We start from the raw sequence: 27,586 nt of genomic DNA on the forward strand, positions 1-27,586 counted from the left end.
CTCTCACCGCCCCTGAGCCTCTGGCCTGTACCCCAGTTCTGTATGCACAAATAAATAAATCTTTAAAAAAAAAAAAAACAATATTATGACATTGCACCTGATATTCTGGCAGAAACTATATAGAGTTGGACACACTACCAAATATTGACAGGGATGTGAAGCTCTGAACTGTTAGTGGGAATATAGAATCAAGGAGCAATATGACACTACTGAGTCAAGTGAAGTGTACTTATCCCCATTACCCAGAAATTTAGGTCATGGTTATGAATTCCAGAGAAAGTTCCAACAGGTTCAGAGGAAAATGTGCAGGGAGTTAACAGCAGCACTGTTTGTGACAACAGGGAGGTAAAAACAGCATTAAGGGGCAATCGATGGATAAAGTTTATATCACTGTGATAAGCAAATTATATGCATTGTCTTCTTAAAACATTCCTGGGACTTTCAATAGCATCTGCTTTGCAAAGGATAAAACAAAAACTATCTTCTTAAACACATTAATGGCTGCTTATTTTCTAGTACACTTTTCTTAGCGTACTGTCGAGAACACTGGAGTTCAAGTGCTTAGCAGCCTGGCAGGTCTGAGCCATACCAGGTCGCTCTCTGGATCGTTCCTCTCGCTCCCGAAAAGCCTTAGACCTGGGCCGTCAGCACCACGGACAGAGTCACCAGGGGAGGGCTGGAGTGGGGAGGCGGGGCATCCTAGGGACGTCACGACGCGTGGTGTGTCTGAGCGCGCATTCGCTGGTGGCGGGCGGCGCCGCCGAGTCACATGACTCGGGTATTTGGCGCGGCGAGCAGCGCACCCCCTGTGCGCGACCCCCAGACCAGCAGCCACCGGACCGCGCTGCCCGGCTGATTCCCGCCTGCCCGGTGAGCGCGGTGGCCCCTCCTCTCCAGGTCCCTGCGCCTCCTTTCTCCCGCCGCCTCCCCCTCCCCCAAACCCCCCACCTCCAGTGCCCGGAGGCCCCACTACCCGCAGTCCTGAGCCGGGTCCTGCCTAAGGAGGGAGAAGGGGGAGTGAGCCTGACCTTGGTCCCGCCCTTGGCTGACCGCAGCCTCCCAGGGACCCCCAGCCTTCAGCTCACGTTGGACCCTTGAAGTGCAGTGTTTTCGCGTAAAGGAGCTACGCCCCCACGGTGGGCTTTCGGGCACCAGCGGGGGTTCTCCAGCCCAAAATGAACTGGTAGTTCTCCCTGCCTTTAACGGCCAGGGGAGGGGCCTGCTCCTCCTTGCCCTTGCTAGGCGCTGAGGCAGTGGGGAACCTTGACAGGGGCAAGGGAGTGTCCAGTGTTTTGCACTTGACAAAACACTTAAGCAGCTTAGAAAGCTTAGCACCTCGTCATAGCAGAGCCTTGGTAGATGGTTTTAACCCACGGTCTTTGTCCACAAATGGGTAAACTGAGGCTCAGACACAGAACTGACGTGAGGCCCAACCAGCCAGGAAAGTCCCTCCCACTCCTAGGGATAGTTGTAGGTGGCATTAACTGGACCCCAAGGGCTTCACTCTGACCCATCTACAGCAGGGACTCAAGCCTTGTCACTATTTCCCACACTGCCACAGCAGTTGAGAACTGAATGCCTTTGTACTTTTCTCATCCCCTGGCCTGGCTTTAGCTCAGGCTTTTCATGGCAGCCCAGGAAATAAGCACATCCCTTCCCTGCCTGCTTCTTGCCTTTGTGATCTTCTCTTGGGTTCAGCAAGCTAGAGTCGGGGTTTATTCTTGAGAAAAGCCCACCTATTTCTCAGAATGTGGGGCAGTAGCATGAGTTCAGACTGCTGCTACCCAACTTGAAGGTCTTGGGGAGAATCGTCCGCTCTTGTGTCTCCGTTAACTGATCTTTGCACTGGGTGAGCAGTCCTCACCTGGCAGCCCAAACAGAGCCTAGTGTGGGGGAGACTTAGTGGGTTTATGTCTCTAGTCGTTATGGTCCTGGGGTGGGGTGGGAGTGGAGGTACTGACCTTGTCACTAAAGAGAACTGCCTGCAGGCAGCTTCATGTTAGTCTACTGGGGACTGACCTGGCTAGGGTGAGGGCAGAGTACTTGACCCTTCACAGTTGCCTTTGTCTGCGTAAGTGGGCAGGACCTGACAGGGCAGGTTGGTGATCTGGCATCAAATTCTGAGTCTGTTTTGTCCCCAGCCCTCCCTTGTGTCTGGTGCTCTGGTCCTGTTAGGGTGGGGGTAGGGTAGGCAACTGGCTACCCTCCTGCTAGGTCAGGTGAAGGCCACAGCAGTGCCAGCAGCTGCTCCAGTCCAGTCAGTGTTTGTAAAACACAGTGTTCCTGTGCCCGGCCAGGCTGGACACAGCAGGCTTTGGCACTGCCCCTCTGAGCAGTCCCATTCCTCTGTGAAGGTGGAGGCCCCAGAGAGAGAAGTTCCAAATGGCTGAGTGCAGCCATTTGGAAAATGCATTACCATTAAGAGAAATCTGGGTTACATATTGACTCCCTACTGAGGAGGGCACTGACTGGAACCACATGGAGCCCCATCATTTACCAGCTTAGCCTCAGTTTTTTTCTTGATAAGGTGGGACTAAGCCCACCTCATGAAGTGGTTTTGAGAATTAAATGAGCTCAGTACCACCCCCCAATAAGTGTTCATTGATTGTGTGCTCTTATTTTTATTTCTACAATGGATGGTTTCAGTGTCTGGTTTCATTTGCTACAGAATGGGGACAGTAAAGCTTCCTAGGTTGTTTGGATTCTTGTGATGCCCAGACCAGTAGCTACTGTGCCATTTGGACTAGGGAAGCACTCTATCTGCCCAGGCCTTGGGGGTGGTCAGAGGCAGTGCCAGGGTTGGTGTCCTGGCCCTCTGATCCCAGAGCCCACGACTCCAGCCCCCTCCCAGAAGTTGGAGAGGGAAAACCAGCTCCTGGCAGCCCTTGCTGAGGGGCCTGGCATCCCTGACTGATCTGGCAGGGAGTGCAGCCTAAGGCTTCAGAGGTTAACGTGAGAAGGAAGTGTGGGGGCATTTGGAGATAAGGGTCCTGCTGATCCTACCTCCTTCCCCTACAGTGGAATGCATTCTTCATTTTTAATTTTCCTCTGTTCAGACTTGCTGCTGGTTGCCTTGAGGACCCTACTTTCCCTTGCTTGAGGAGACAGCCATCTCCACCCCCACTTTTCCTCATGTGAGTTGGGATGGTGGGAGGGAGGAAGACAGCAAGCCGGGAGGGCTGTGCCCTGTCCAGCCCTGGGGCCTGACCTCCTATGGCAACTCTGGCCACATGGTTCCAGTGGCTTGGTTGAGCTGATGAGGGGAAGGGGCCCTGTTGGCTGAGCACACCTGGCCTCATGGGCACTGGCTCAAGGCCAGGCCCAGTAGGCCTGGAAGTTGTCCAAGAGTTACCTTTTCTGGGACAATGCTGTGCAAGGGGGAGCAGACCCCTCCTGCTTCTGGTGGCTCTGGCCCTGCACCCCACTCGTAGACTGGAATTCTTTTGGAGTAGGGTATCGGCAGGTATTCAAGGGGAGCTATTCTGTGTCCGGACAGTATTGGGCAGGGAGGGGGCACACATTGTGGGGGAACAGACACCCTGTGTAGGATGACATGGTAGAGGTCTGGGGGGCCAGGGGACCCCAGTGTGTTCTGTGAATCCTCAGTCTGCCTGAATAAGAAGCCCTGGGGCTCTCCAGCACTGAGGAGATTCTTAGAACTCCTGTCCTGCAGGGAGTCACCTGTCCTGTACACAGCACTGAAAGCTCATTATTCCTGGGATATTGCAGGGGACATGTGAAGGTGAAAGAACTCCAGGTTCTTTCTGTCAGCCTTGCTGGGCGGCCAGCCTGCATGACCCACCCTGGGATGTTAGCTGTCCTGCATGACATCAGTCCTGAGTGTAAGCTCTGGGCAGGGTGCAGATGAGGAGAGCTGTTCCGACTAAGCTGGGCTGGGCCTAGTGGGTCTGCCTTCTGGTCGGCCCACTGGCACTCCCCATCCCCGGCCCTCCTCTGTGTCTCACTGTTCCCTGCTGTAGAGGGGCCACTGAGGCACGTGTCATCAATCTCCTGGTCTGAGGGGAGCTCTGGGTCTCTCAGGAGGTCACAATGACCAGAAACTCTCCGCAGTGTCATGTGCTGACCTGAGATACTACATGGTGGAACGTCTCCATTATCCTCATTCTTCCACTCCTTTGCTCAGCCTCTGCTGGCTTCTCCTAACCTTGCATGGCATACCCAACTTCTGTAGGACCTACTCTGTCTGAGTTTCAGGGTGACCAGCTGCATAGCTCACCCCTTGGGAATATGGTCACATGCCCTGTGGCCTTGTAAGTGGGCTTCAGGCTCTAGGCTGGGTGCTCCCTGACACAGAGTCATGCTTGTACCTGCATCAGGCTCAAGGGGCTGGGGAGGGAGCACAAGCTGGGATGGGTTGGGCAGAGCAGGCCTGGGGCTCAGAGATACTGTGGTGTGGAGTTTATTGAACTGGGATCTCCTGCTGGGCAGCAAACCCAGGAGGGCTGGGAGTGGCCCATTCACCTACCTCTTCACTGCTATGCCCAGGCCACCTGCCCAGCAGGACTGACAAACGTCAGATGAGTGAGCATGGCTTCCAGAGCTTCCTTCTGTGCTAGTCCTGGAGCTTATGCCTTTCCCTCATTGCCTTTGTCTAGAATGAGTCAGTTGAGGCTGCTGCCCTCCCGGCTTGGGGCACAGGCTGCGAAGCTTCTGGTCCCTAGTGATGTCCGGGCATTCAGCTGGCGTGGCAGGTCATCTGGGCCACCAGCCACCTTCCCAAGCAGCAGAGATGGAGGTGGCTCCAGTTACATGGAAGAGATGTACTCCGCCTGGTTGGAAAACCCCCAGAGTGTCCACAAGGTCAGCACCCACACCCTGTCCACCGTGAGGGAGGGATGCGCTTGGGCTGGGCTGGGCTGGGTGTGAAAAGGCTGGTGGAAGCAAGCAGTTTGCCATGGTGTGATCTTGGGCAACTTTCTTTGCCCTTAACAGCTTCAGCCCTATTTGTGAAAGAGCCTTGTGGGTAAGGGAAGTCCAGTGTGTTCTTGGTGCTGAACCAGTCTGTGGGTAGTAGTCTGCCTTGAGAATACTCTGCTCCGCCACCGCTAGTCTGAGACCTGCCCCTGCCTGCCTCCTTTGTCATCTGTGTCCTGATGGCCCCTTGTTACCCAGTAATTGGCATACATGTTTGTATGTGTTTTGAGATGATAAAATAAATACCTGCTGACTGTTAACACAAAATCAGGTGGCAGAGTAAAAGGTGAAAAGGGAAGCTGTTTTCCTCTCCCCTTTACCCACGCTCTACAGAGAAAAATAGTAGGCTCATGTGGTCCCAACCCAAAACTTGTGAAACCATGCACAGTAGAAAGGCCCCTTCCAGCTAGCCCCTTTCTGCTCAGTTTCCCCAATTTATTGTTCTATAACCTTTCAGAGAATATCTTTAGGTTAAAAAATAGACTCTGGAATCTCCCCCCCAACCCCACACAAAAGTCAATGGAACATATATTATTTTGCTCCAGGCTCTTTTCACTTCTGGTCAGAACATCAGGATCCTCATTGTTCTTTTTTCCTACTTTGTAGTATCCTGTGGTGTGGGTGTCCCACACCTGTCCCACTGACAGACACCTGGCTCAGTTCTGATCGCTGGCTGTCATGCCCAGGCAATGATGCATAACCTGGTACATTTGTCTACTTGCAAATATTCTTATTGTTGGTGGGATTTTTCCCAAAGTGGTGCTATTAGTTCAAAGTAATTTGATGAACATGACTGAATTGCTTTCTACAGGCTTGTGCTCCCCCCTGCTCCCTGCTGTGTTATATGAGGAAAGACCTTTACCTGTGTCCTGTTAGTGAACATGGAGGTGCTTGTGCATATGCATATCTGCTTTTTGTTGACCACAATAATAACAAACCAGGCCCTCCCTGGTGGTGGCTCAGCAGCACTGCAAGCTGGCCACAGCTGCTCCAGTGCGAGTTCAATCCCCCGCCCCAGAGGTGATCCACATGGCGCAGCAGACCTCTCCTGGCCCACCCGCTGCTCCCTTCAGCAGTGTATTTCAGTAGACATGCCTATTCTGCTCCCCACTCTGTCTCTGGTGAATCCTCTCACCACCCTGGGGCCTGTACCCCAGTTCTGTATGCTTAAATAAATAAATCTTTAAAAAATATATAGTAACAAACCATACCTCCTCTTCTGCTTCCTTCACTTCATCACATGTCCTGGCAATATTTCTCATCCACAATAATAAATGCACCTTATTTCCTTAAAAAAAAAAAAAAACTTATTTTATTTATGTATGCAAGAGCTGGGGTATAGGCTAGAGGTGAGGGGGGTGGTGAGAGAGTTCACCAGAGACAGAGTAGAGAGAAGAATAGGCAAATCTACTGAAATACACTGCTGAGGAAAGCAGCGGGTGAGACAGGAGAGGGCTGCTGCACCATATGGGTCAGCTCCCTGGCTAGGGATCGAACTCATGCTGCAGTGGCTGTGGATAGCTTCATAGTGCTGAGACTTAACCCCTTTGCCACCAGGGAGCCCTGTACCTTATTTGTTTATAGACTACATATTCTTCCAGGTTCTAAGTGTGCCATCATTTATTTAACTAGTTTCCTATTATCACCATTTAGATTGTTTTTATGTTGTCATGTTAACAAACAACCCTGTAGGGAACATCCTTGTACACACATTAGACATACTTATACAGATAGAGCTCTAGAATACATTACCAGCAGCGGAGTTGGTGGTTCACAAGATGGGTACATTGAAAATGCTGAAGGCCTGCCAGCGAGATGGCCCTCCTCAAAAACTTCTTCTGTCCTGTGGCGTATGAGGGCACATTTCCCCTGAAGTAGATGCTGTCTCACACCTGAAGCCCCTGGGCCATACCTTATATCCCCATCCCACTTCCACCCTCACCAAGCTGTATCCAGAGAGCTGGACTCTGGGTGGGCGGCCTGGGCTTTTTTCTCGAGGTCTCCTCAGCCTGGGCCCACACCTTCCAGCCCTCACCAGCTTTTTTCTTGCTTCTGCCTCTGTCCAGTCCTGGGACAGCTTCTTCCGGAAAGCCAGTGAGTCTCAGCCATGCCCCCTCTCTGTGGTCCCTGAGAGCAGGCCGGCAGTCTCCAGCCGGACCAAGACCAGCAAGCTGGTGGAGGACCACCTGGCTGTGCAGTCCCTCATCCGGGCCTACCAGGTGAGTGCTGGGGCGGCACGGGCTGCAAGGGCAGGGGGCGCTGCCAGCTCCTGTGCCATCTCAGAGATCTCTCTTCCTAGTCCTATATGGCAGAGACAGGAGCTTAGCTCCTCCTGCTCCGACCAAGGTGTATTTTGTGTTCTGGTTTGTTTGTGGTCTTTCACTTGAAATGTTGTTTCATGTGTCACTCTGCTCTGGGTACCTAAAGAAGTACTTAATAATCAATTTCAATAAACATCCAATGAAATTGGAGTAGATTAACATTTGTTAATGTCTGTTTTCTCCTCCTGACTGAACATTTCACGAGGACAGGAACTGATATACAGCAGGTGCTTAATTTATGGCGTGAACAGCTCAGTAAACAGCTCTCTGCCTACCTGCTGCTCTGCTCTGCAGACTTTGGCTCTCCCCTGCTAGGCCCCCAAGCTGGATTTCTGCTCTGTCAGAGTCCTGATGACGTTGCATAGTCTTGGTCTCGACCCAGCGAGAATAATTGGAGTACTTCTCCCTGTGTTCACTCTAGAACTAGTGTTAACAGATGGGATCTCTGGGAATCGGTGGCAGAAAGTGTTTCACAGGAGAAACTCATCATACAGACGTGCAGAAGGAAGGCCAAGGGCACCCTGGGCCTTTGGCAGAGAATCCATAAAAGGGAGCAGCAAGCCACTGCAGGAACTAGAGATGGGAGGGCCTTAGGAAATGGTAACTTGCCTCTGAGTGAGGCACCTGAGGGGGGTGGCAGTTGCTCACCCACTGTACTGGGATGGAGGAGAGAAGGTGAGCAGTGCTGAAGTCCTTCCAAGGCCCGAGGACCCACGGATTGTGGGCTACTTGCAAGCAAACAGTGATCGTTACAATTGTGTTTTCCTTGACCGGCTGAAAGAAACAGAAGTGCTCTCATCATTAACTTTGGAATAAAACTCTGTATTAAATACCAGATCACATATAGTGCTGACTGAGGGGCTCTGCTTTTAAGCAGTGTTCCCGGCTATTCTTTGTTTTTTAACTTCAGAGACCAAGCTGTATGGAGAGTCTTTAATGGTGGAGAGTAAAGGGGTCTCTGGATTCAGATGTGGTGCTCTGTATTGCATGTAAAAACCTGACATATCAGTTCCACCAACGGTGTTACAGCCCCTCTGAGGCTCCCTGATAGGAGTCAGAGTTCTGATTTGACTCAGCGGTACACAGTACTGAAAAAACCCAAACCTATTATTATGGATATTTTCCAATATATATACAAGGTGTAGTGACCCATAAACCATCAGTATAGGGTCAGCCTGGATTCAGCTGTTACCTCCCTCCTAACCCTTTTGGGAGCAGGCTCCAGACATCCTACTGCATTCATTGAAAATTTCAGCACATATTTCTAGAGCTAAAGACTCTTTTAAAAAATATACCACGATAGCTTGATCACCCTAAAAATAATAGTGGTCACCCTTAAGATCAGATAATCCAGTTGGTATCCATGTTTCTCCGTCTGAGGATTTGTTTTTACTGGTTGTTTGAATCAGGATGCAAATAAAGCCCCAGCCTGTGATAAGCCCTAGGATGTGGTTCTTAAGTCTATTGTACTCTATCGGTTCTCCCTCTTTGTTTTTGTGTTTCTTGCCATTTTTGTCTGTTTCTTTTTTGTGGAAGGAACCAAGCTGTGTGTCCTGTGGCATTTTCCCAAGTCTGGATTTTGCTGATTACATCCCCACATAATTTCTGTAAACTGATAGTTAAATCTAGAAGCTGAATCCAATATAGATTTGATTTTTTTTTTAAATCAGTTAAGGTGACTAATTCACATTAATTCATTGAGGGTGGTAAAAGCAGTGATCTTCTAATTCAACTTTTATTTCTTTTGTTTATTACCTGAAATATCCTTACATGAAAATTGTCTAGGAAAGGCAGGATCAGTGGTTGATTTTTCCTTGTATTGACTGATTTTTAAAATTACAGGTTGTTCCCTAGCATCCTCCAAAGATGGCCAATAAAGTCTTTTCTCTTTTCAGCATAATAGGAATGCATGGGATTAAACAAATTTTATGAGTTTCAATCTGTCACAGCTATTATCCTCAATATTGCTCAAAATGTGTCGTTATTCCTAACCCCAGTAGTGGCTGAGCCATCCCGTTGCGCTTGTTCGGTGGGAAGCTCTGAGGGCATTTCTGCCCTGCCCTGGAACCAGCCACTGCTTTAGCTGTTGGTTTGGTCGTGACTTTTAGGTCCTTTCCATAGTTAGAACCAGAAAATACATTTTTTTAGAAAATAACAAACTTGCCTTTATACTGAGGATTCTACATACTTCAGATGCAGGGATTAGGCTTTGTCCTTAACCTTCTCAAACTAAACATGCTGAAAACAGAGGTTCTCAAAATCACCCATGTAGGGACTTATTTCATCTGCTAACAGTCCATATACATCAGTCATAGAATAAAATTCTTATGCTAACACAACTGACTAGTAATAAAATCTGTTTATGAGCTGCCTCTGCCCTCCACCTGCTTTGCTGTGTGTCTTTAGGGAATATGCTGTTCATCGGTTGGAATAATCCCTCTCTGTGTAGTTAGGCCACCGAATGAACGCATTCATTCATTTTATTTTGTTTTACATTTTAAAATTTAATTTTGCTTATAGAGGTAAAAATTATTTATTACACAATTCCAAAGTCAAGTCTTCAAAACAGGATATAGTCTTAAAAGTCTAACTTTTAGCCCTGCTCTTATCCTGCTCTTTCTCCATAGTTAATCATTTTTCTTAAATTTTTCTTAAGTTTTGCTTATTATGTAATTCATTCTTTAATACATTTATTTGTGTGCAAATAAATATATTTACATGTTTAGTTACAAATGTACACAAATATATGTACAAGTCTATGCAAATACCTACATTAGTAGGCATACCATACATACATTTAGTGATTTATAAGACATACGTTTCTATGATTTGCTTTCCTGCTTAACAGCATTTTGTGGAGACTATCTCACAGTAACAGAGGTTTCCCTCTTTCCTTGTAATAGCTTTATACTACTTCCCTGCATTGATTTTCTTTTGCTGGACATTTGGGAAGTTTCTAGAATTTTGTGACAGTACTGGCATGAATAGCTTTGTGTACATGTCCTTTTCTGCTTTTTTTTTTTTAAGATTTATTTATTTGTGCATACAGAATTGGGGTACAGGCCTGAGGCTCAGGGGCGGTGAGAGGCTTCACCAGAGACAGAGTGAGGAACAGAACAGGCAGATCGATGAAGTACACTGCTGAGGGGAGCAGCGGGTGGGTCAGGAGAGGTCTGCCACACCATGTGGTCACCTCCGGGGCAGGCGGGAATCGAACTCATGCAGAAGCGGCTTTAGATTCTCAGTGCTGTGCTTTAACCCGCTGCACCACCAGGGAGGGCCCCCTTTCCTGCTTTTAAACAGATGTGTGCTCCTGCTACCTCTGTGGCCAGGGTGGAACTTTGTAGGCAACTGCACTGTGATCAAGCATAAGAAACATGTGGAAGTTGGAAATTCTGGAGCAGAAAATCAGGGTCCAAAGCCCGGAACCTCACTCTTGGTGAGGTTCTGCCCAGCTTTTTCCTAGCCCATCGCTGACCTTTCTCCATTCTTCTAGATCCGGGGCCACCATGTGGCCCAGTTGGATCCCCTGGGCATTCTGGATGCAGACCTAGACTCCTTTGTGCCTTCAGACTTAATCACAACCATCGATAAATTGGGTGAGAGTTGGTACCGGAGACAGCTGGTGCCTGTGTGGGTCCTGGGGAGGTTTGCTCCTGCCCTTGCCCATCTGCTGCATGGCATCCCTGTGAGGGGGGTAGACCCAGTCTCCTTAGCTGGTGCATCATCCCCAGAAAGCTCGAGAGGCTTGGCTGAGCCCACATTCATGCTGGCAGGTTGAGCTCTGACTCCTGTTCCTTACAGAGAGAAAGCCTCTGAGCTTGGGGTTGGGCCTAAGGGTGCTGGGGTTGGGGGGGGGGGGCTGTTGGGAGGTCTGTAGATACTGCTGGGCCTCACCAGGATCTGACCCCACTCTCTTCTCTGCTGCCCTGGTTTTGCTATGTGCCTGCTCAGCCTTCTATGACCTGCAGGAGGCTGATTTAGATAAGGAATTCCAGCTACCCACAACCACCTTCATTGGGGGCTCTGAACACACCCTCTCTCTGCGGGAGATCATTCGGCGCCTGGAGGTGAGCATGGCAGATGTGTCTGACACACTTGATGGAGTTCCGGAGCATGCTAGAAGGAGGCAGGGCCCTTCCTGTTCTGCTCCAGATGCCCTGGTAGTTTTCCTTCTTCTGGCTCCTCATGGAATCCCTGCCTGCTCTTCCAGAACACATATTGCCAGCACATCGGCCTGGAGTTCATGTTCATCAATGACGTGGAGCAATGCCAGTGGATCCGGCAGAAGTTTGAGACCCCTGGCGTGATGCAGTTCTCTAGTGAGGAGAAGCGGACCCTGCTAGCCCGGCTGGTGCGCTCCATGAGGTCAGGCAGAGAGGCTGGAGAGGACTGCTGTGTGAGGTGCCCTAGGTTCTGGCTACGAAACGGGAGGCAGCCTGGCAGGGGAAGACTGGACCGGATGGGCACAGCCCTGGCTCAGGGGAGGGATGCCCAGGGAGGAGCACTGGGGTTAGATGCTCAACAGAGTTAGCCAGGTGGGCGTGTGTGGGACTCCAAGAGGGAAGGACAGGACGGGGCGCAGAGAGCCAGCATGGAAGTAGCATGTAGCTGTAGGGCTATTTGGGTGTCGAGGTGTCCCCGTGTGGAGTGAGTGTGGCAGCATCTCCTGGCTGGGAACTTCCTGGCTCTGCCTATTGACCATTTTTGAGTTGGGTCCTCCCATGCCTGTGGAGACCTGGAGAAGCCCCTGACTCAATGCCTGGGCCCCTCTGAGCAGTGAGGGCTGGACTGGAATTTGGGTTGAACATGAGTGTGGTGGCAGAGCCCTGTGCCATGCCCTTGCCTGCCAGAGGGCAGTGGCTGGGAACAGGAGAGAGCTCTTTGGAGCACCTGTTAAGGAGCTAGGGGGTAACTGAGAGATGGGGTCAGGAGGGGCCTCTGGCTAAGCTGGGAGGACCCCCGGCCTCCTCCCCGCCCGTGCTTCTCCCTGGTGGAAGCATGGTGTCTATAGCAGTTCCTAGACGGTGCCGAGGGAGATGACTGCAGCTTCCTGCATCCTGGGCAGCCAGCTTCGAGCTGTCATGAACATCCCCCTGAGGCTCAGCCTCTCCACCCTTTCACTTCCCTCTCCCCAAGCAGGTTTGAAGACTTCCTGGCCCGAAAGTGGTCCTCAGAGAAACGCTTTGGCTTGGAAGGCTGTGAGGTCATGATTCCTGCCCTCAAGACCATCATTGACAAATCCAGTGAGATGGGGATTGAGAACGTCATTCTGGGGATGCCACACAGGTGGGTTCTTTCCTGCCCTTTTGCAGTCTGGTGCATTCTCCAGCACATAGATTGAGGAGAAAGGAAAGACAAGAAAATCAGAGCAGGGATTGGGCTCATCTTTTGGAAGGGAATGAATGGGCCCTGCCTGAGGTTGGGCAGCTCTCTGCATATGAGTGTCTGCCCAGGGGATACTGGCTGGCCAGGCCCACTCACATGCCTTGTGGATTGGGACAGTAGGAGAGGGCCCGGCCGCCCTTGGGCTCCACCTGGCGGGGAGGGCTCTCAGCTCCCATGCTGCTCCTGATAGGTTCCAGTAGGCAGGCAGCCTGATGGACGGTCCTGATGGGTGGAGGTGGCCTCTTTGCCAGTTGAGAACCCAGCTCCCTCTGGCCCCAGGGGTAGGCTGAATGTGCTGGCCAACGTGATCCGCAAGGACCTGGAGCAGATCTTCTGCCAATTTGACCCCAAATTGGAAGCGGCGGATGAGGTGGGTGCTGGCCTAGGTTTCCAGAGCCCCTGGATAGCTTGGCATTTGGGAGGTAGATTGGGGAGGGCCTGGGACAGGAACCTGCAGACATATAGACCTTGAGATAGGTATACATGCGGAAGAGCAGGAGAGGGGCTGAAGATATTTGGCAAGGATGCTGAAGTATTTGGGGGCGAGTGCCCTGGTCTCTGATAATGGGAAGAGTCTTTGGTTAAATCTGGGCCAAAAGCCTTGTTTCCTCCTTGTTTAAAGAGATTTAAGCTCAGAGGGGTGCAGGGAAGCACCCCTGAATCTTCATTTCAGTTCCCAAGGCTGTGCCTCTGTTCCCACATTCCCACCCACCAGTCTGGAAGGGCCTCCTTATTCATTTGGGGAGGTCAGGACAGCTTCCTGTGCCCATGGGTGAAGCATTTTTCTGCTCATGCCCACTCCCTGGCTCATGCCCCCTGCATGTCTCACAACCCGTGGCTTTGCCGATTCTCAGCCCTCAGCCCGGACAGCCTCCTCTCTGGGCTCTGACTCCCAAGGCTGCCCATCTCCCCTTTTGGTGGCTTTTCTGGCCCATCAAAAGCAAGCCTGTCACTCCCTTCTCTCTACCCTCAGCAGCCAGCAAAACCCAAAGGGACTCGTGTGGCTCTGAGGAGATCAGAGCCTTTCACCTCAGCACCATCTTATTCTGTCCTCTGGTGCATACGTGTGTGTGTGTGTGTGTGTGTGTGTGTGTGTGTCTGTGTCTGTGTGTGTGTCTATCTGGTAGCAGGGTGAGGTCCCAATACCAGCACAGATGATAAAGTGGATCACATTGAATGCCCACTCTAAGGTCATCCGGCATATTAGACCAGAGCAGGACTAGAATCCATTCTGCTGGCTCCCAGCCCAGAAGTTTTCCACCATCTTGTTTATTTTACCCAGACTTCTTAACCCCTCAGAGCCTCAGTTTACTTTGTTAAGGAACAGGAAATCAAAACGCATACACCCAGGAAGGTTTTAAGGGATAATATGTGTAAACTGTTAAACCTGGCCAAAGGATACTTAAAAAAAAATTTAGTTTTTTTCCAACATTGAGAAAGAAACATGAGCATTTATTTTTAAAGTTTACGCAGTGAGAGTTCATTTCCATCACAGGACCCCCCTCTTACCCCCTGGAGGCCTCCTTCTGGCCTAGTTATTTGTAGTAAGATATGTGTTTCCAGAAAGTTCCATGAAGTTGTCAACACACATATTTGTCCAAACAGTCTTGTTTGTAGAAGAGCCAGGGAGCTGTTGCACCTTCATGTTTTCGTTAATGGGTTGTCACTCTGAGGCTCTGAGGGGGGCACATGGGAGCCCCCTGATCTCCTCAGAGCCACACAAGTCCCTTTGGGTTTTGCTGGCTGCTGAGGGAGGATACTGGCTTGCTGGAATGAGCATCTGCAGTGTGCGTGCGAGTCGGGGTATCTGAGTGATGCAATGACTGGACCCAAGAGGCACGGCCTGAATTACCTTCCAGAGAACTTGCAGACACCAGTTTGTCCTCCGTGGTGGGTGCCACGGTCCCAGGTGCCACATTTTCCCTTAATCTGCCAATTCTTTCCATCTCCACAAATATGATGTATGCAAAATGAATGTATTTTACCGTGATTCTTTGTTGTGGATTTCAGTGAGTATCCCTTCACATATTTTCAGACCATGTGTTTCTTTTCTTTTCATGGCTTTTGCTCATTTTTCCATGGGTTGTTTGAGATTTATCTTGGTGATTTGTGAAAGTGCTTTATATATTGAGGGAATTAGCCAGCTGCCAGCAGTCATCACATCTTTCCCAACTTGAGCTTTGCCTCTGCAAACACTGTGCAGGAGTTTGCTTCCTCCATGACAAATTTATTAGATTTTAACTGTCTTATCTTTCCTGACTTCTGAGGTTAGCACGTTGCTTTAAAGGCTTTCCCTATTCCAGGATCATAAAATACATTTTCCTCTGGCACTATGGCTTCATCTGTCATGTGCACACTTTTTAGTTGCCTAGGTGAAGGAGTAGGGTAGCAGTCCAGTTCCAGTGTTTGCCCAGAGGCCTGGCCAGTGGTTTTGATGACCCTCTGAGCCTTCCTTCATTTCTGTGCTTTCACTGCGGCTGCGGCCCCCTTCCTACTGGCCCTTGCCCTGCGCCCCTCGGCAGGCACTAATCACTAATACTGAGATGGGAGGCCGTCAGGGTTTCTGGGAGGAAGTGCCCTTCTGGCCTCTGGACCAAGACTCCAGGGAGCCTGCCTGCCTTTAGCAGGTCATCCTGCAAGGCAAGGAGGGGCAGTGTGCTTGGGGAGCAGGGGAGTGGGGGTGGGGGGAGGGTGTGTCAGGGACAGCACAGCCTTCCCAGGGAGCGGAGCCCCGGGAAGGTTTCAGCTCTGTGCTGGGTTTGCGAGTCTGTGTACTCAGTTTGCACGGGAGGGGAGAGGCTCTTCACAACCCACTTCAACCTCAACCAGGGCTCTGGAGATGTCAAATATCACCTCGGCATGTACCATGAGAGGATCAACCGAGTCACGAACAGGAACATCACTCTGTCACTCGTAGCCAACCCCTCCCACCTGGAAGCCGTGGACCCCGTGGTCCAGGGGAAGACAAAGGCAGAGCAGTTCTACCGTGGGGATGCCCAGGGCAAGAAGGTAAGCTCCGCCAGGCCCTGCCGGCTTCTGAGGGCTTGGCATGGAGGTTGGGCTCTGAGAACTGGCTCCCGAGGGGGGGGGATCTCTGTGGGGTGGATACTGGGAGTTGGGTCCTGAAGGGTGGATTTTTATAGGGAGTATCAAGATACGGTGTCTGAGGGGTGGGATTTGAGGGGTGGGCGCTGAGGCTGATCTCAGAGAGTCAGGCTGGGCACAGCGCTCCTCCTGGCTCACATCCTGCCCTCAGGTCATGTCCATCCTGGTCCATGGAGATGCTGCCTTTGCTGGGCAGGGCGTGGTCTATGAGACCTTCCACCTGAGCGACCTGCCCTCTTACACCACCAATGGGACAGTGCATGTTGTCGTCAATAACCAGGTGAGGTCAGCCTCGCCAGCCCTGAAGTCATGGCAGCTCTTTGGGGGAAGAGTGAGCTGGCTCTGGTTCTAATCTCCTACTCTGCTGCTTCCCAGCATGTAACTTCAGGCATGATGGCTGGTCTCCCCAACCTTGGTTTCCTGGTCTGAGCCTTTGGAATTTAAGTAATTTGCTCAGGACTGTGATGCTAATAACTTGCGGGACTGGGATTTAGCTAGGCCTATACTCCTTACTCCCACTGTATAAAAGTGATTACAAAAAAATAAGCGCGTGTTCAATCCTTCTGATGTCACTGCCATGTCTGTGGCAGCTACCATGTGTCTAATTTGGGGGGCGTTCACCATTACCCCTTCATGTTCCCTGGGCACTCCTGGGGCACCTTAAGAAAAAGATCCTCCTCCCATCACCCAACTCCTTGATTTGCTGGTCTCCCAGGCAGGCACCCTCTTTGTTGTAGCTCTAAGTAAACAGAGAGCCTGCCAGTTCCTCTTGCTTCTACAGATTGGCTTCACCACCGACCCCCGAATGGCCCGCTCCTCGCCATACCCCACTGATGTGGCCCGTGTGGTCAACGCACCCATCTTCCACGTGAATGCAGATGACCCAGAGGCTGTGATATATGTGTGCAGTGTGGCGGCCGAGTGGAGGAACACCTTCAATAAAGATGTTGTGGTAGACCTGGTGGGTCTGAGATGCCAAGGTCTAGGTGGGGAGTTCGTGGATTGCCTCTGCCTTGCAGAATAGGGCCAGATCTGCAGCATCTTTTAGTCTGGGCTGGGTTGTCACAGCATATTAAGATGGAAGATTTAGAGCCACCACGTATAATCTGTGCAAAAGCAATCTGCGCTTGTGGTGGGCATTCGGTGATAGATGGCAGTAGGGACTTTTAGGGCCCTTAAAGCATGTGCCTTGCTGGGTGTGCCCCAATTGCGCAGTGAGTATCCCAGATGCCTCTGCTTGAGGGCAGAGACTGAACCTCCCTACGTTTGCTGTCTCTGCAGGTCTGTTATCGCCGGCGTGGCCACAATGAGATGGACGAGCCCATGTTCACGCAGCCGCTCATGTACAAGCAGATCCACAGACAGGTGCCTGTGCTGAAAAAGTACGCAGACAAGCTCATCGCTGAGGGCACTGTCACCCTGCAGGAGTTTGAGGTGGGTAGACAGGCCTCATGGGTTATTGGAGTAACCCAGGCCTAGAGCGTAGTTGCTGATGGCCACTTTGAAGACATAGCCAGTATGGTCCTTGTCACTGATAGCCCCCAGTGTTCAAGAAGGAAAGAGAAGCAAGAACACATTTACAGTCTGCTGGAACATAGTGAATGCTGCCATGCAAGGAGAGCCCACCTTCAAGTGGAAGCTAAGAAGGCTTCCTGTAGGAGGTGGCCCTGAGCCAATTTTGTCCCCAAAGTTATTTATGAATGTACTGTTCTTCCCATCAAAGGGGCCTCTGAGAACAAAAATGAAGTCTTTCAAGGGCTTCCCCAAGTCCTTTGCTGAGTACACAGCAAGCTTATCAGGTTTTGGGATATATTCAGGATCCACTTGAAGTTGAACTTTGACCTCTGACTGTGAGGTCCTTGCAGACATTAACAGAGAATTCTAGCACTTGGTGAGGGGCCCAGCAGGCCCCTGGCTTCCCCAGACATCTCTGGCTCAATCTACACCTCATTTTATTTTAGGAAGAAATTGCCAAATACGATCGGATCTGTGAGGAGGCTTATGGAAGATCGAAGGATAAAAAGATCCTGCATATAAAGCACTGGCTGGATTCCCCATGGCCTGGTAAGCAAACATCATTTGGCTAACAATAATTTGTCTCACTTGGCTCACTTGGGACCATAACTAGGTGGCCCTGCGTGAGGGTGGTCACGTCCCAGTGCAGAGGCTACAAGCTCTGTCCCCGAGACCCATGAGGTTGTCGGGCTGATACTGCAAGTGGGCTGGGCTGGGGGAGAAAGGAGATGGTGTTGCCCTTAACATACATGCTCTCTGGAAGGGAGGGTGACCCAGGGCAGCTGGAAAGCAAAGTGGGGAGAGCCCTGAGGGGTGCTCCAAGGCCTCCTGGGGGTGGGGCTAGAGGTCTGTGCCACTGGGTCCAGGGAAGGATGTTGGGTAGGTGCGGGCTCTGCAGCGGGGACTCTCAGCTGCCCCAGGTCCCAAGAATGGGTACAGGGTTTGAACACTGGGGAGGTGACCACGGGAGGGATAGGCCCCCGTGCCACTAGGAGGCAGGCTGAACAGGGGTGCTAAGATCTCGCCACCATCCAAAAGTGCAGCGACTCCGCCCTCTCAGGTTTCTTCAACGTGGACGGGGAGCCCAAGAGCATGACGTGCCCAGCCACGGGCATTCCTGAGGACATGCTGATGCACATCGGCACCATGGCCAGCTCTGTGCCCCTGGAGGACTTTAAGATCCACACAGGTGAGGTTGCTGTGCGGGCCATGGTCTCAGCCCTGACATTGTCCTGGGAGATGGCCCTGGGGCCATAGGCCTCTGTCCCCGCCTGGTTGGTGCTGGGTCGACTGTCAGTGCTTCGTTCGTACCCCTGAGATGTCTGTGATGACAGCTCCTTTCAGGGCAGGCATTGGGGTGCCAGTGACCAGGCTTAGGTTGAGCACCTTGAATCTTCCCAGTGCCTTGGCCAGAGGTGTGCCCGGGCCAGGCTGAAGGAGAGCAGGAAGCAAGGGCTTCCTGTGGAGGGGCGGGAGTGCTGCCCCAGGCCGGCAGTGGGGTGCTTCAGCACCCTCTGACCAGTCTTAGGGGTTTCAAGGAGTTCTCATGATGAGGTGCTCAGATACCCATGTTCTTGGGGCACCCCTACTCTGTGAGGGCACCAAAAGGAACCCAACGTGGGCCTGTGTCTGGCCAGTCCAAGCACCTTAAGAATTGTATGGTGGTGAGTGAGTGACTTCCCTCTTTAGTGCCTGACTCCTCATCTGGACAGCAGACAAAACCAGTGCTTCCCTGAGGGGCTGTGAGAAATTACCTTGTGCTCCCTTTCCCTGCGGAAAGCCATGCTGAGGGGATGGCAAGCTCAGGCTGTCCACTGTTGTGGCTGCAGTGGTTGCCAAAGGAGAGCTGCCCAGTGCTGGCTGTCCTGTGGCCTGCCAGGGTGGCGCATGGAGGCCATACTTCCAGAGCGCTGGTGCTGCCGCTGTCCTGGGCAGGGTGGCTATTCTCGGCATCCTTCAGGCTGCCCCTTTCTCCTACAGGCCTCTCTCGCATCCTGCGGGGTCGTGCAGACATGACCAAGAATCGGATGGTGGACTGGGCACTGGCAGAATACATGGCCTTCGGCTCCCTGCTCAAGGAGGGCATCCATGTGCGGCTGAGCGGGCAGGATGTGGAGAGGGGCACATTCAGGTGAGCTGGGGGCTCAGGCCTAGGCCCCACTAGCATTAGCCTGTGCCCATGGAGCCCACAGGGGAGTGGAGAGCTCAGCTGTGGATGGGGGTTTCCCAGTCACCCCAGGAGCGCTGGAGTGAAACAGGCCATCTTCCTCTCTCAGACCTGTCCAGAGAGGCCAGGGCGGGTCTTTGTCTCATTGGCCCAAGGGTGGCATTTCTGGTCCCCGCCCCTTGCCCAAGCCTCTTGGACTCCCAGACAGAAATGACTGTGTGGCCCAAACTGTTGATCGATATCAGGGCTTGTGGTCACCTGTGTCCTCAAGGTCATTTTCTTTTCTTTTGTGAACTGCTGTCATACTAGTCCTCACCTAGTGTGTTTGCCATTGAGCTTTTGAGTTCACAGAGGACTTTCCACTTGTTGGCTTGGGGTTCCAGAAGCTCTGTAGCCACAGTTAGTTACTGGGGTTGCGTAGTGGGTCATGGTGGTATGGCTTCCAGAATGCTAGGTCATCTTTTTCACATCCTGCTCACTCATCACTCCTGGCCCCACTCCCTCCACTGCACCTTGAGCTGCCTGTCTGTCCTTACCAGGCTGGGGTTCAGCCAGTGGCCCCCACTAATGCACAGTAGTTCCTGCCTCCTGTGAAGCTGGGGAGAACAGGGAGGTGGTAAAGGACTGGCAGGGTGGTTAGAGCTGCCTCAGGGGCATGGCCTCTGAGGATCTCAGGCTCCACCCAGCCCAGAGAGCTGAGTCTCTCGGGTCTGTGTACTCAGTGCGGCCACCATTGGAGGATACCTGGAGGAGGGGCCAGATATCTCTGGCTGTCCGGGCCTCTTCGGTGTTACCATCCTATAGGAGCCTCTCAGGCTTCCTGGCACAGTGACGAATACCTGCCCACCTCCCACTCCCCAGCTCACCTGCTGTGGGTGAGCAGATGCCAGTCTGCTTCTGCCCATCCTTTTCCTGTCTGTCTCTCTCCAGCCACCGGCACCACGTTCTCCATGATCAGGAAGTTGACCGTAGGACGTGTGTCCCCATGAACCACCTTTGGCCTGACCAGGCCCCCTACACCGTGTGTAACAGCTCCCTCTCGGAGTATGGAGTCCTGGGTGGGTCATAAGTCTCCTTCCGGTCAGCTGGGCCCTGGGATGCCTGGGGGGTCAGAAAAGAGCTTGCACCCAGGGAGTTCTGTCTTTGTCCCTTTGGTCATGGTCTGGAGCTGAGGAGCCGGGGTCAGAACCTGAGAGGGGCTGGAGAGGCTCAGAGGCCTTCGGGGAGGACATGGATCCTTTAATTGCCCTGAGAGATGGTCAGGCTGTCCCTGAAGATCCAAAGTCCTGTCCATCTGGCCAGTTGGAGGCCCTGCTTGTCTGGGTGGGGCTCTGTGCGCGAGAATCCCAGTGGGCACCCAGGCAGACAACCCGATAGATTCCATCATGGTACATGGTCACTGACTGACTCTAAATCTGGCTGGCCCCCACCACGTGCCTGACCCCTGTCTCACCTCTGCACTGTACCGCAGGCCTGCCTCAAGGTCCCCTCCCCCCCTCTGGGCCTCCTAGACTGCAGCCCCTCTATTCTTTCTTCCTTGGTTACACCTTATACTGACCCTCCTCCTCCCTCACTACCTCTGATCCCAGAAGAACCCCCCAGAGAACAGCCACCTGCTCAGGGGAGTTGCTTCTGGGGCTAATCCTACGCCCTGCACGGTTTTGGTGGCTTCTCTTGGCAGAGGGCTCCTGCTCCTCCCAGGGTAGATTTAGACTTGGCTGAAGCTGGCCATACTCCAGTCAGGGCAGCAGTGGCATCTCAGGGCATGTTGTCAGCTCCCAGGAAGGGAGATCCCGGCCTTTGGGGCCCTTCCGGGAAGGATGGGTGGGAGCAGGGAGGGAGAGTAAGGGAGGGCTGTGTGAGTAAGGGTGTGACTTGGTGTAGCCAGTTTGATCCGGTGTCTTCTCTTTAGGCTTTGAGCTGGGCTATGCCATGGCCAGCCCCAATGCCCTGGTCCTCTGGGAGGCTCAGTTTGGTGACTTCCACAACACAGCCCAGTGCATCATCGACCAGTTCATCAGCACCGGCCAGGCCAAGTGGGTGCGGCACAATGGCATCGTGCTGCTGTTGCCGCATGGCATGGAGGGCATGGTGAGGGCCACGGTGGTGGCTGGGGACTGGTGGGCTACGGCAGACTGGGGCAGTGTGGGTGGGCCTTTGACTGCTTGCCGGCCCCTGGAACTCATGTGTGTACTCAGGGTAGGGCCTTCCCGGGCCTGTGCATGGGCTACTGAAGATGGTCCTGCTCTCTCTAGCTAGGTGTAGCTAGTGAGAGAGCTTGCTGTGAGCTGTAGAAAAACTTCTGTGTGTTTGAACTCTTCCATACTTTAAATAGCTTAATGGAGTGGGTCCTGTTCCCACTTCCCCAAAGAGGAAACTAGGCCTTAGCGAGGTGGGGTGGCTTGCCCAAGGTCACACAGCCAGTAGCTGGGTTTAAACATATGTTGTGCAGCATTCCCTCACCTCTGCCCCGTCCTGTGTGACTAGCCTGTTCAGTCACCCATGGAAGGAGGGCAGAGGAGAAGCAGAGTATCATGAGTTGCCACCAGGGGAATGTGCAGCCTGAGCAGGTGGAGGATGGATGAGGCTGTGTGAACTGCAGGGGCCAGGGCAGGCTTGTCTGCCCGCTGGCTGTGTGACCTGGGGGAGGCCTTCCATGCCCTGGAGGCTCAGGCAGTGGAGATCCCTGTGGAAATCCCTTAGCTCAGTGGAGATCCCTTAGCTCAGACCAGCCTCCTGGGCAAGGAGCACTCTTGTTCCCACTGCCAAGGCTTTTGCAGTTAGAACTTGCTGTTCAGCTGGGACTTAACGTCGTGTCTGATGCTGCGGCCTCCCCACAGCTGGGCTGAGCTGTCAGTCTCATGAGGAGGGAAGGGGTCTGCCCTGCCCAAGGTTGTCAGCTAAACAGGTGGCTCACTTCTCACCAGGTAATACTTGAGCCGGGCTGGATGAGGAGGGTTGGACACCCACATGGTTCCTGTGGCTCTGCCCCCTTGGGTGTCCTTGTTAATGGAAGGGCAGGTGGTAACTGTAGAACAGGTCACCCACCGCTGCCCACAAGGAGCTAGTTGGAGGCCAGTGTGGGGGTCTGGTGCTGCTGTTGTGGGGTGGAGCAGCCGTGCCTGTGAGGGTGGGAGTAGGAGTCAGCCCAGCCTACTGGGGTTCAGAGCCGCCGTGCTGGCTAAGTGACTGTGGGTTGCTTTTAAATACCTGCCTTTCACCTTCATTTGTAAAGTGTCTTTGTCATGGGGCTGCTTTTGAGATTAGTGAATTACTTGTGTGGGGTCTGGAGAGCACTCAGGAGCAGCCAAGGCTATAGGTCAGAACATTCTAGAGAAGAAACACCACTGCCTGGCATTTTTGCCCTCTCCTCCTGCCCCACAGTTCATAGTTCACATCCCTGGTTCTGGCCAAACCCTCCCCTGAGGGAGTCCTCCTTCCTCTTGTCCCACATTCCCAGTTCTTCCCCATGGTTCAGGCTCCAGAGTGGGGGAACCGCTTTTGAGAAGCCATGCACACTCCCCGATCCCAGGCCCTTGAAAGGCCAGTGTCCGTCCTTTGTGACAGGACCCCCTGGCCCTCCTTTTGTACTGAGGGCCAGCGTGACATCTGCCGATTGCTTGCAGGGCCCAGAGCACTCCTCAGCCCGGCCTGAGAGGTTCCTGCAGATGAGCAATGATGATTCGGACGCCTACCCTGTGAGTGCTGCCCGCGGCCCCTGGGACAGGGAAGCACCCACCAGGGTGTGGGCGTCACAGGCGGCCACCTCCCGGCCACACCCTGTCCCCACAGGCATTCACTCAGGACTTCGAGGTGAGCCAGCTTTATGACTGTAACTGGATCGTGGTCAACTGCTCCACGCCGGCCAGCTACTTCCACGTGCTGCGCCGGCAGATCCTGCTGCCCTTCCGCAAGCCAGTAAGTGCCCGCCCTGGCTGTCACCCGAACAGTGACAAATGTGGGGACAGCTGGGAGCTAGGCATGTGTTTCCCTTCCAGCTAATCATCTTCACACCCAAATCTCTGCTGAGGCACCCAGAGGCCAAGTCCAGCTTTGACCAGATGGTGTCCGGTATGTGCCCCGGGGCTTGTCAAGAGCAGCTCACTTGTGGAGGTGGCCAGTGTGGGGCCTGGTGGCTCATGTGTCCCTCATGGCTCTTCCATGCTCACCTCTGCAATCCACCGATCCCACAGCAGCTCCCAGTGTGGCCCTCACGGTGGCAGGGTTAGGAGGTGGGAGCAATGACCAGCTGCTGGCCACTCAGGCTGAGCACCAACCCAGGAGCATAAGCTAGTGACCCCAGCCACCCAGCGGAGAGCCTGGCTGTGCAGGATACTTAGTGGCAGGACGACACTATTTTCAGGGCACTGAGTAGCAGTCACTGTTTTCATTTATGACCAAACAAATATTACTGGCCCTGGGAACCGAACCCGGTCCCCCCACTCCAGGCTCTCTGAGCCCCATTTCCCTGGGAATTGGGAGAGAGAGATGCATTAGGACAAAGGCGGGGAGTGGAGATTGAGACGGGACCCAGTTTGGTGGGTGGATGGCTGCAGCGTGGGACCCAAAGGAGGTGCAGGGAGGGGAGCCCCAAGGTTGGCGGAGCAGCACTAGCTCGTAAACAGTTGCGGGGGTGAGGAGGGAGGAGCAGCAGCGTGCACAGGTGTTAGTTTTTCACCTGTGTGCCTTGGGCATCCCGCAGTGTGAGATGGAGTCTGCCCTCAGAGCTCTGTCACTGGGGCTGGGTCCATCAGACTGACTTCTCCACTCTCTGCCAGTGTCCCCACCTGGGATGCAGTGGCACCACAGTAACTTTCTCGGAGGTCTTCCATGTGCTGGCCTGGGAGCCAGGGTGAGGGACATGAAGATGGGGGTTCTGCTGCAGGCCGAGGGAGGGAGGGATGTGCACTGGCCTCCAAGATACCTGCTCGCCTTCCATGTTGGTGGTTGGGTGGCTAGAGTGTGTGCAGGAGGTGGGCACAGCTCGACAGGGAACAGGTTTGGGACAGACAGTGATGCTAGCGATGGAGAGGAGACATCACCTCTGTCCCCTCTAGGGACTCTCCCACTCATATGCCTCCTTCCCGTCAACTTAGAGGTTGTGTTCTCAGGACTCTGCCCTTGCTTCCCTCCCTCTCCCAGGGTGTTATCTGTTCCCTGCTCCATTGCTCTGCAGTCAGAGATCTAAGCCTGTGGCTAGTGTCAGTGGTCAGGGAGAGCTGGGATGTGGGCCTGCTTCCCAAGTTACTGTGGTCCCTCAGGGAGCTGATGCCCCTGCCACGCCCTGTCGGTCCCCAGGGACCAGCTTCCAGCGCGTGATTCCTGAGGATGGGGCTGCAGCACGGTCACCTGGACAGGTGCGGCGGCTCATCTTTTGCACGGGGAAGGTGTATTATGACCTGGTGAAGGAGCGCAGCAGCCAGGGCCTGGAGGCCCAGGTGGCCATCACACGTCTAGAGCAGGTATGCTGGCGCCCCGAGCCTGACCAAAGTGATGGGCATGGTCAAATTGCCAGTCTCCGGACTCTAGGCAGAGCGCCAGGCTGGGCCAGGGGCTGGCTACGGTACCCCCGTGTGTTCCCCTTTCTCCGGCCTACTCCAGATCTCTCCGTTCCCCTTTGACCTGATCAAGCAAGAGGCAGAGAAGTACTCAGAGGCGGAGCTGGTGTGGTGTCAGGAGGAGCACAAGAACATGGGATACTATGACTACATCAGCCCGCGCTTCATGACCATCCTGAGCCGGGTGCGGCCCATATGGTATGAGACTGGGGTGCCTGCCACCTACCCCCCACCTCTGGCAGGTGGTAGAGTCTGAAGGACTCTAGGGACCTGAGATCCAACTTGACTGCCCACGCCCTTTGCCATGTGCCTCAGAGCTGGCCTCTGCCCTTCTCTGAAAGCCAAGGGATTGGGCTCCATAGCCCTGCGGCTTCTGTGGCCACCAGTGAGAGGTAAGTTGCCTCATCAGAGACCCTAGTTAGTACTTACAGAGAGTAAACCTTTGTTTCTGTTCTACAACTAGAGCTGTACTGGACACCCTCCTGCACATCTCAGATCTTCCTTTGGTCATAGGTCAGTCCTAGCCGTTGGAGCCTCAACCTCCTCATCTCTGTGACAGGATGATGATAAAGTTTAGATCTGATACAGTCCTGGGATGGGGTAGGCAAGGCCCAGTCCTCCCTTTAGCTGTCTCTCCTCCCCCAGGTATGTTGGACGTGACCCAGCAGCTGCACCAGCCACGGGAAATAAGAACACTCACCTGGTGTCTCTGAAGAAGTTTCTGGATACTGCTTTCAATCTCCAAGCCTTTGAGGGCAAGACATTTTAGAGCTGAGCAAGGCTAGCGGCCTGTATCTTGCTGAAGGTTTTCTGGGGGAACATAGGAAGCTTGCTGGGGGAGGGGCAGTTCTCCGGCCTAGGATAGGGGCTGTGGGGCCCCAGGATAAAGCATCCTGATGTAGCAAGTGAGGCCAAAGAGTAGGTACTGCAGGCTTGCGGATCCTGCCACTCTGGGCTTCATGCTCACTTCAGGATGTGGGGGCTGAGCAAGCCAGAGGGGTTGGATGGATGGGATGTGCTTCTGGAGTGTTTCCCCAGCTGGCTCGGACTTGCTGGAATTGTGTGATTTCTCCATGTGTGTCATTTGTGTGTGTGCAGACAGCGATCCTGGAGCAGGTCTCTCCCCCACTTGCGGATCTGGCTGCCACTCAACCTGTCCTTGCTCATCTGTAGATTCAAGGAATATTCTCGTGTGTGCTTTTAGAATAGAGATTTCAGCAATAACAACCAGGCGGAGCAGAGCCATGCCAGGTGATTTATATGTGCTCTGTTTTATGGGGCGTGTCATGATGAGATATGTCGGCTCTGCGTGACATACAGCCACAGCTCATGTGTACCAAAGTAGAAAACCAAATAACAGAGAAATAAAAAATGCTTATGAGATATTTTCTGCTTTCATTCACTGTTGTCAAATTGGGGGAAGAATGGTTTAGAGAGGATAGAGAATGGGGAGAAAAGAAAGCAGAAGCACATAAGGGTGAAATATCTTGCTCCCCTGGACAAGTTTTCCTTTGCCACCCTTAGCCTTTTGTTGTTTTGCATTGAGCCACTGACTCTCTCAGAGCACTTCCTCTGTGCGAGACCCTGGGGCCTGGGGTGCATCTGTGCTGGCTCTATTCATTCAGCAATGTGTCTGCTTGCATTATGAGTTCCCATCAAGGTCAGTGCAGAGGCTGTGAGAGGCCAGGCTCCTGGCAGAGGTGGTGTTTGAGGAAGAATTGTTCCCACAGGAGGACTGGGAAGGGTGAGCCTGCATCCTTCTGATGAGCGCATCACAGGGTGGGGAGGGGGAATTTGACGAACAATCAACCTGAAACTGGAGAGTGGACTGTTAAGTTCCCTCAACCTCAGAAACAGCTTGTCAGGGGTACACTTTCAGTTGCACCCCAGTAGCATTCCAAGTGAAAATAATTGTGAAGGCCATGACAGGGTCTGTTGTGTCCTGGGCCCTCCGCTGGGCATTTACAAACACTGCTAAATACCATTTAACCTTCACTATGGCTTTGCTTGTTGTGAATATGCTGATTATATAGATGAGGAAATGGGGGTTCTTTGCCCAGGGTCAATCTCCAGATGGACTTAACTGCTGTCTGTAAGATCAAAGTCTTTCCCTTGGGAAATAAGCCCTTCCCTTACCATTCACCTCTGGCCTCGTGGGCACAGACCCACTGTGCAGGTTCTCCCTGCAATTGGGCTGGGCAGTGGTCAGGGATGCAACCGCTGAGGCACCTGGGCTAGACGGGCTCTTAGGCCTGGAGGTGGATGGTCAGCACATCCTTCCTGTAGCGTGCACACACCTTTCTCACTGTGTGTTGTAGACTACAGGCCAGCTGTGGGACAAATGGCTAGAAAAAATGCATGGGAAACCCAGCTGCCCACAGGCCCACAAACACAACAGTGCTGGGAAGGGAAATTGCTCATGGCTTTCAGTGAGCAGCACCATCTTCAGAGAGCCAGGGCGATATTGCTTCTATGAAATAAAAATTAAAAATTCAGAGATCTGGGCCCTCCCTGGTGGCGTGGCGGGGTTAATGCACAGCACTGAGAAGCTAAAGCCACTTCCACATGAGTTCAATCCCTCCCCCGGAGGTGATCAC

General features: G+C 52.9%; 1 protein-coding gene across 4 annotated transcripts; it reads left to right on the forward strand.

The window, feature by feature from the left end:
* The first annotated feature begins 756 nt into the window (after positions 1-756).
* Positions 757-26,372, forward strand: OGDHL (oxoglutarate dehydrogenase-like). 4 transcript variants are annotated; one of them, XM_012723788.1, is made up of 24 exons: positions 757-870; positions 3,057-3,134; positions 4,617-4,821; positions 7,002-7,154; positions 10,753-10,855; positions 11,211-11,326; positions 11,470-11,624; positions 12,399-12,545; positions 12,924-13,014; positions 15,474-15,653; positions 15,901-16,029; positions 16,531-16,710; positions 17,031-17,183; positions 17,711-17,813; positions 18,325-18,453; positions 19,245-19,395; positions 20,362-20,489; positions 21,344-21,522; positions 23,058-23,129; positions 23,224-23,349; positions 23,430-23,502; positions 24,730-24,893; positions 25,033-25,187; positions 25,635-25,758. In XM_012723788.1, the coding sequence occupies exons 3-24, from the start codon at positions 4,618-4,620 to the stop codon at positions 25,756-25,758; spliced, it is 3,015 nt and encodes a 1,004-aa protein (XP_012579242.1). In that variant the 5' UTR covers positions 757-870; positions 3,057-3,134; position 4,617. The 4 variants fall into 4 exon arrangements, with proteins under 4 accessions (XP_012579242.1, XP_012579243.1, XP_012579244.1 ...); XM_012723789.1 differs by lacking the exon at positions 3,057-3,134; XM_012723790.1 differs by lacking the exons at positions 757-870; positions 4,617-4,821 and having other exon boundaries at positions 3,078-3,134.
* Positions 26,373-27,586: the final 1,214 nt, after the last annotated feature.

This window comes from Condylura cristata, unplaced genomic scaffold (assembly GCF_000260355.1).
Source record: "Condylura cristata isolate star-nosed mole 26May11 unplaced genomic scaffold, ConCri1.0 scaffold00011, whole genome shotgun sequence".
Lineage (NCBI taxonomy): Eukaryota > Metazoa > Chordata > Mammalia > Eulipotyphla > Talpidae > Condylura > Condylura cristata.

Excerpts from the sequence above, each read along its gene's own strand:
- OGDHL (XM_012723788.1), top strand. The coding sequence starts at position 4,618 with ATGAGTCAGTTGAGGCTGCTGCCCTCCCGGCTTGGGGCACAGGCTGCG. Across the intron at positions 11,625-12,398 it reads CGGCTGGTGCGCTCCATGAG|GTTTGAAGACTTCCTGGCCC; the intron begins GTCAGGCAGAGA and ends CTCCCCAAGCAG. Across the intron at positions 16,711-17,030 it reads AAGATGTTGTGGTAGACCTG|GTCTGTTATCGCCGGCGTGG; the intron begins GTGGGTCTGAGA and ends CTGTCTCTGCAG.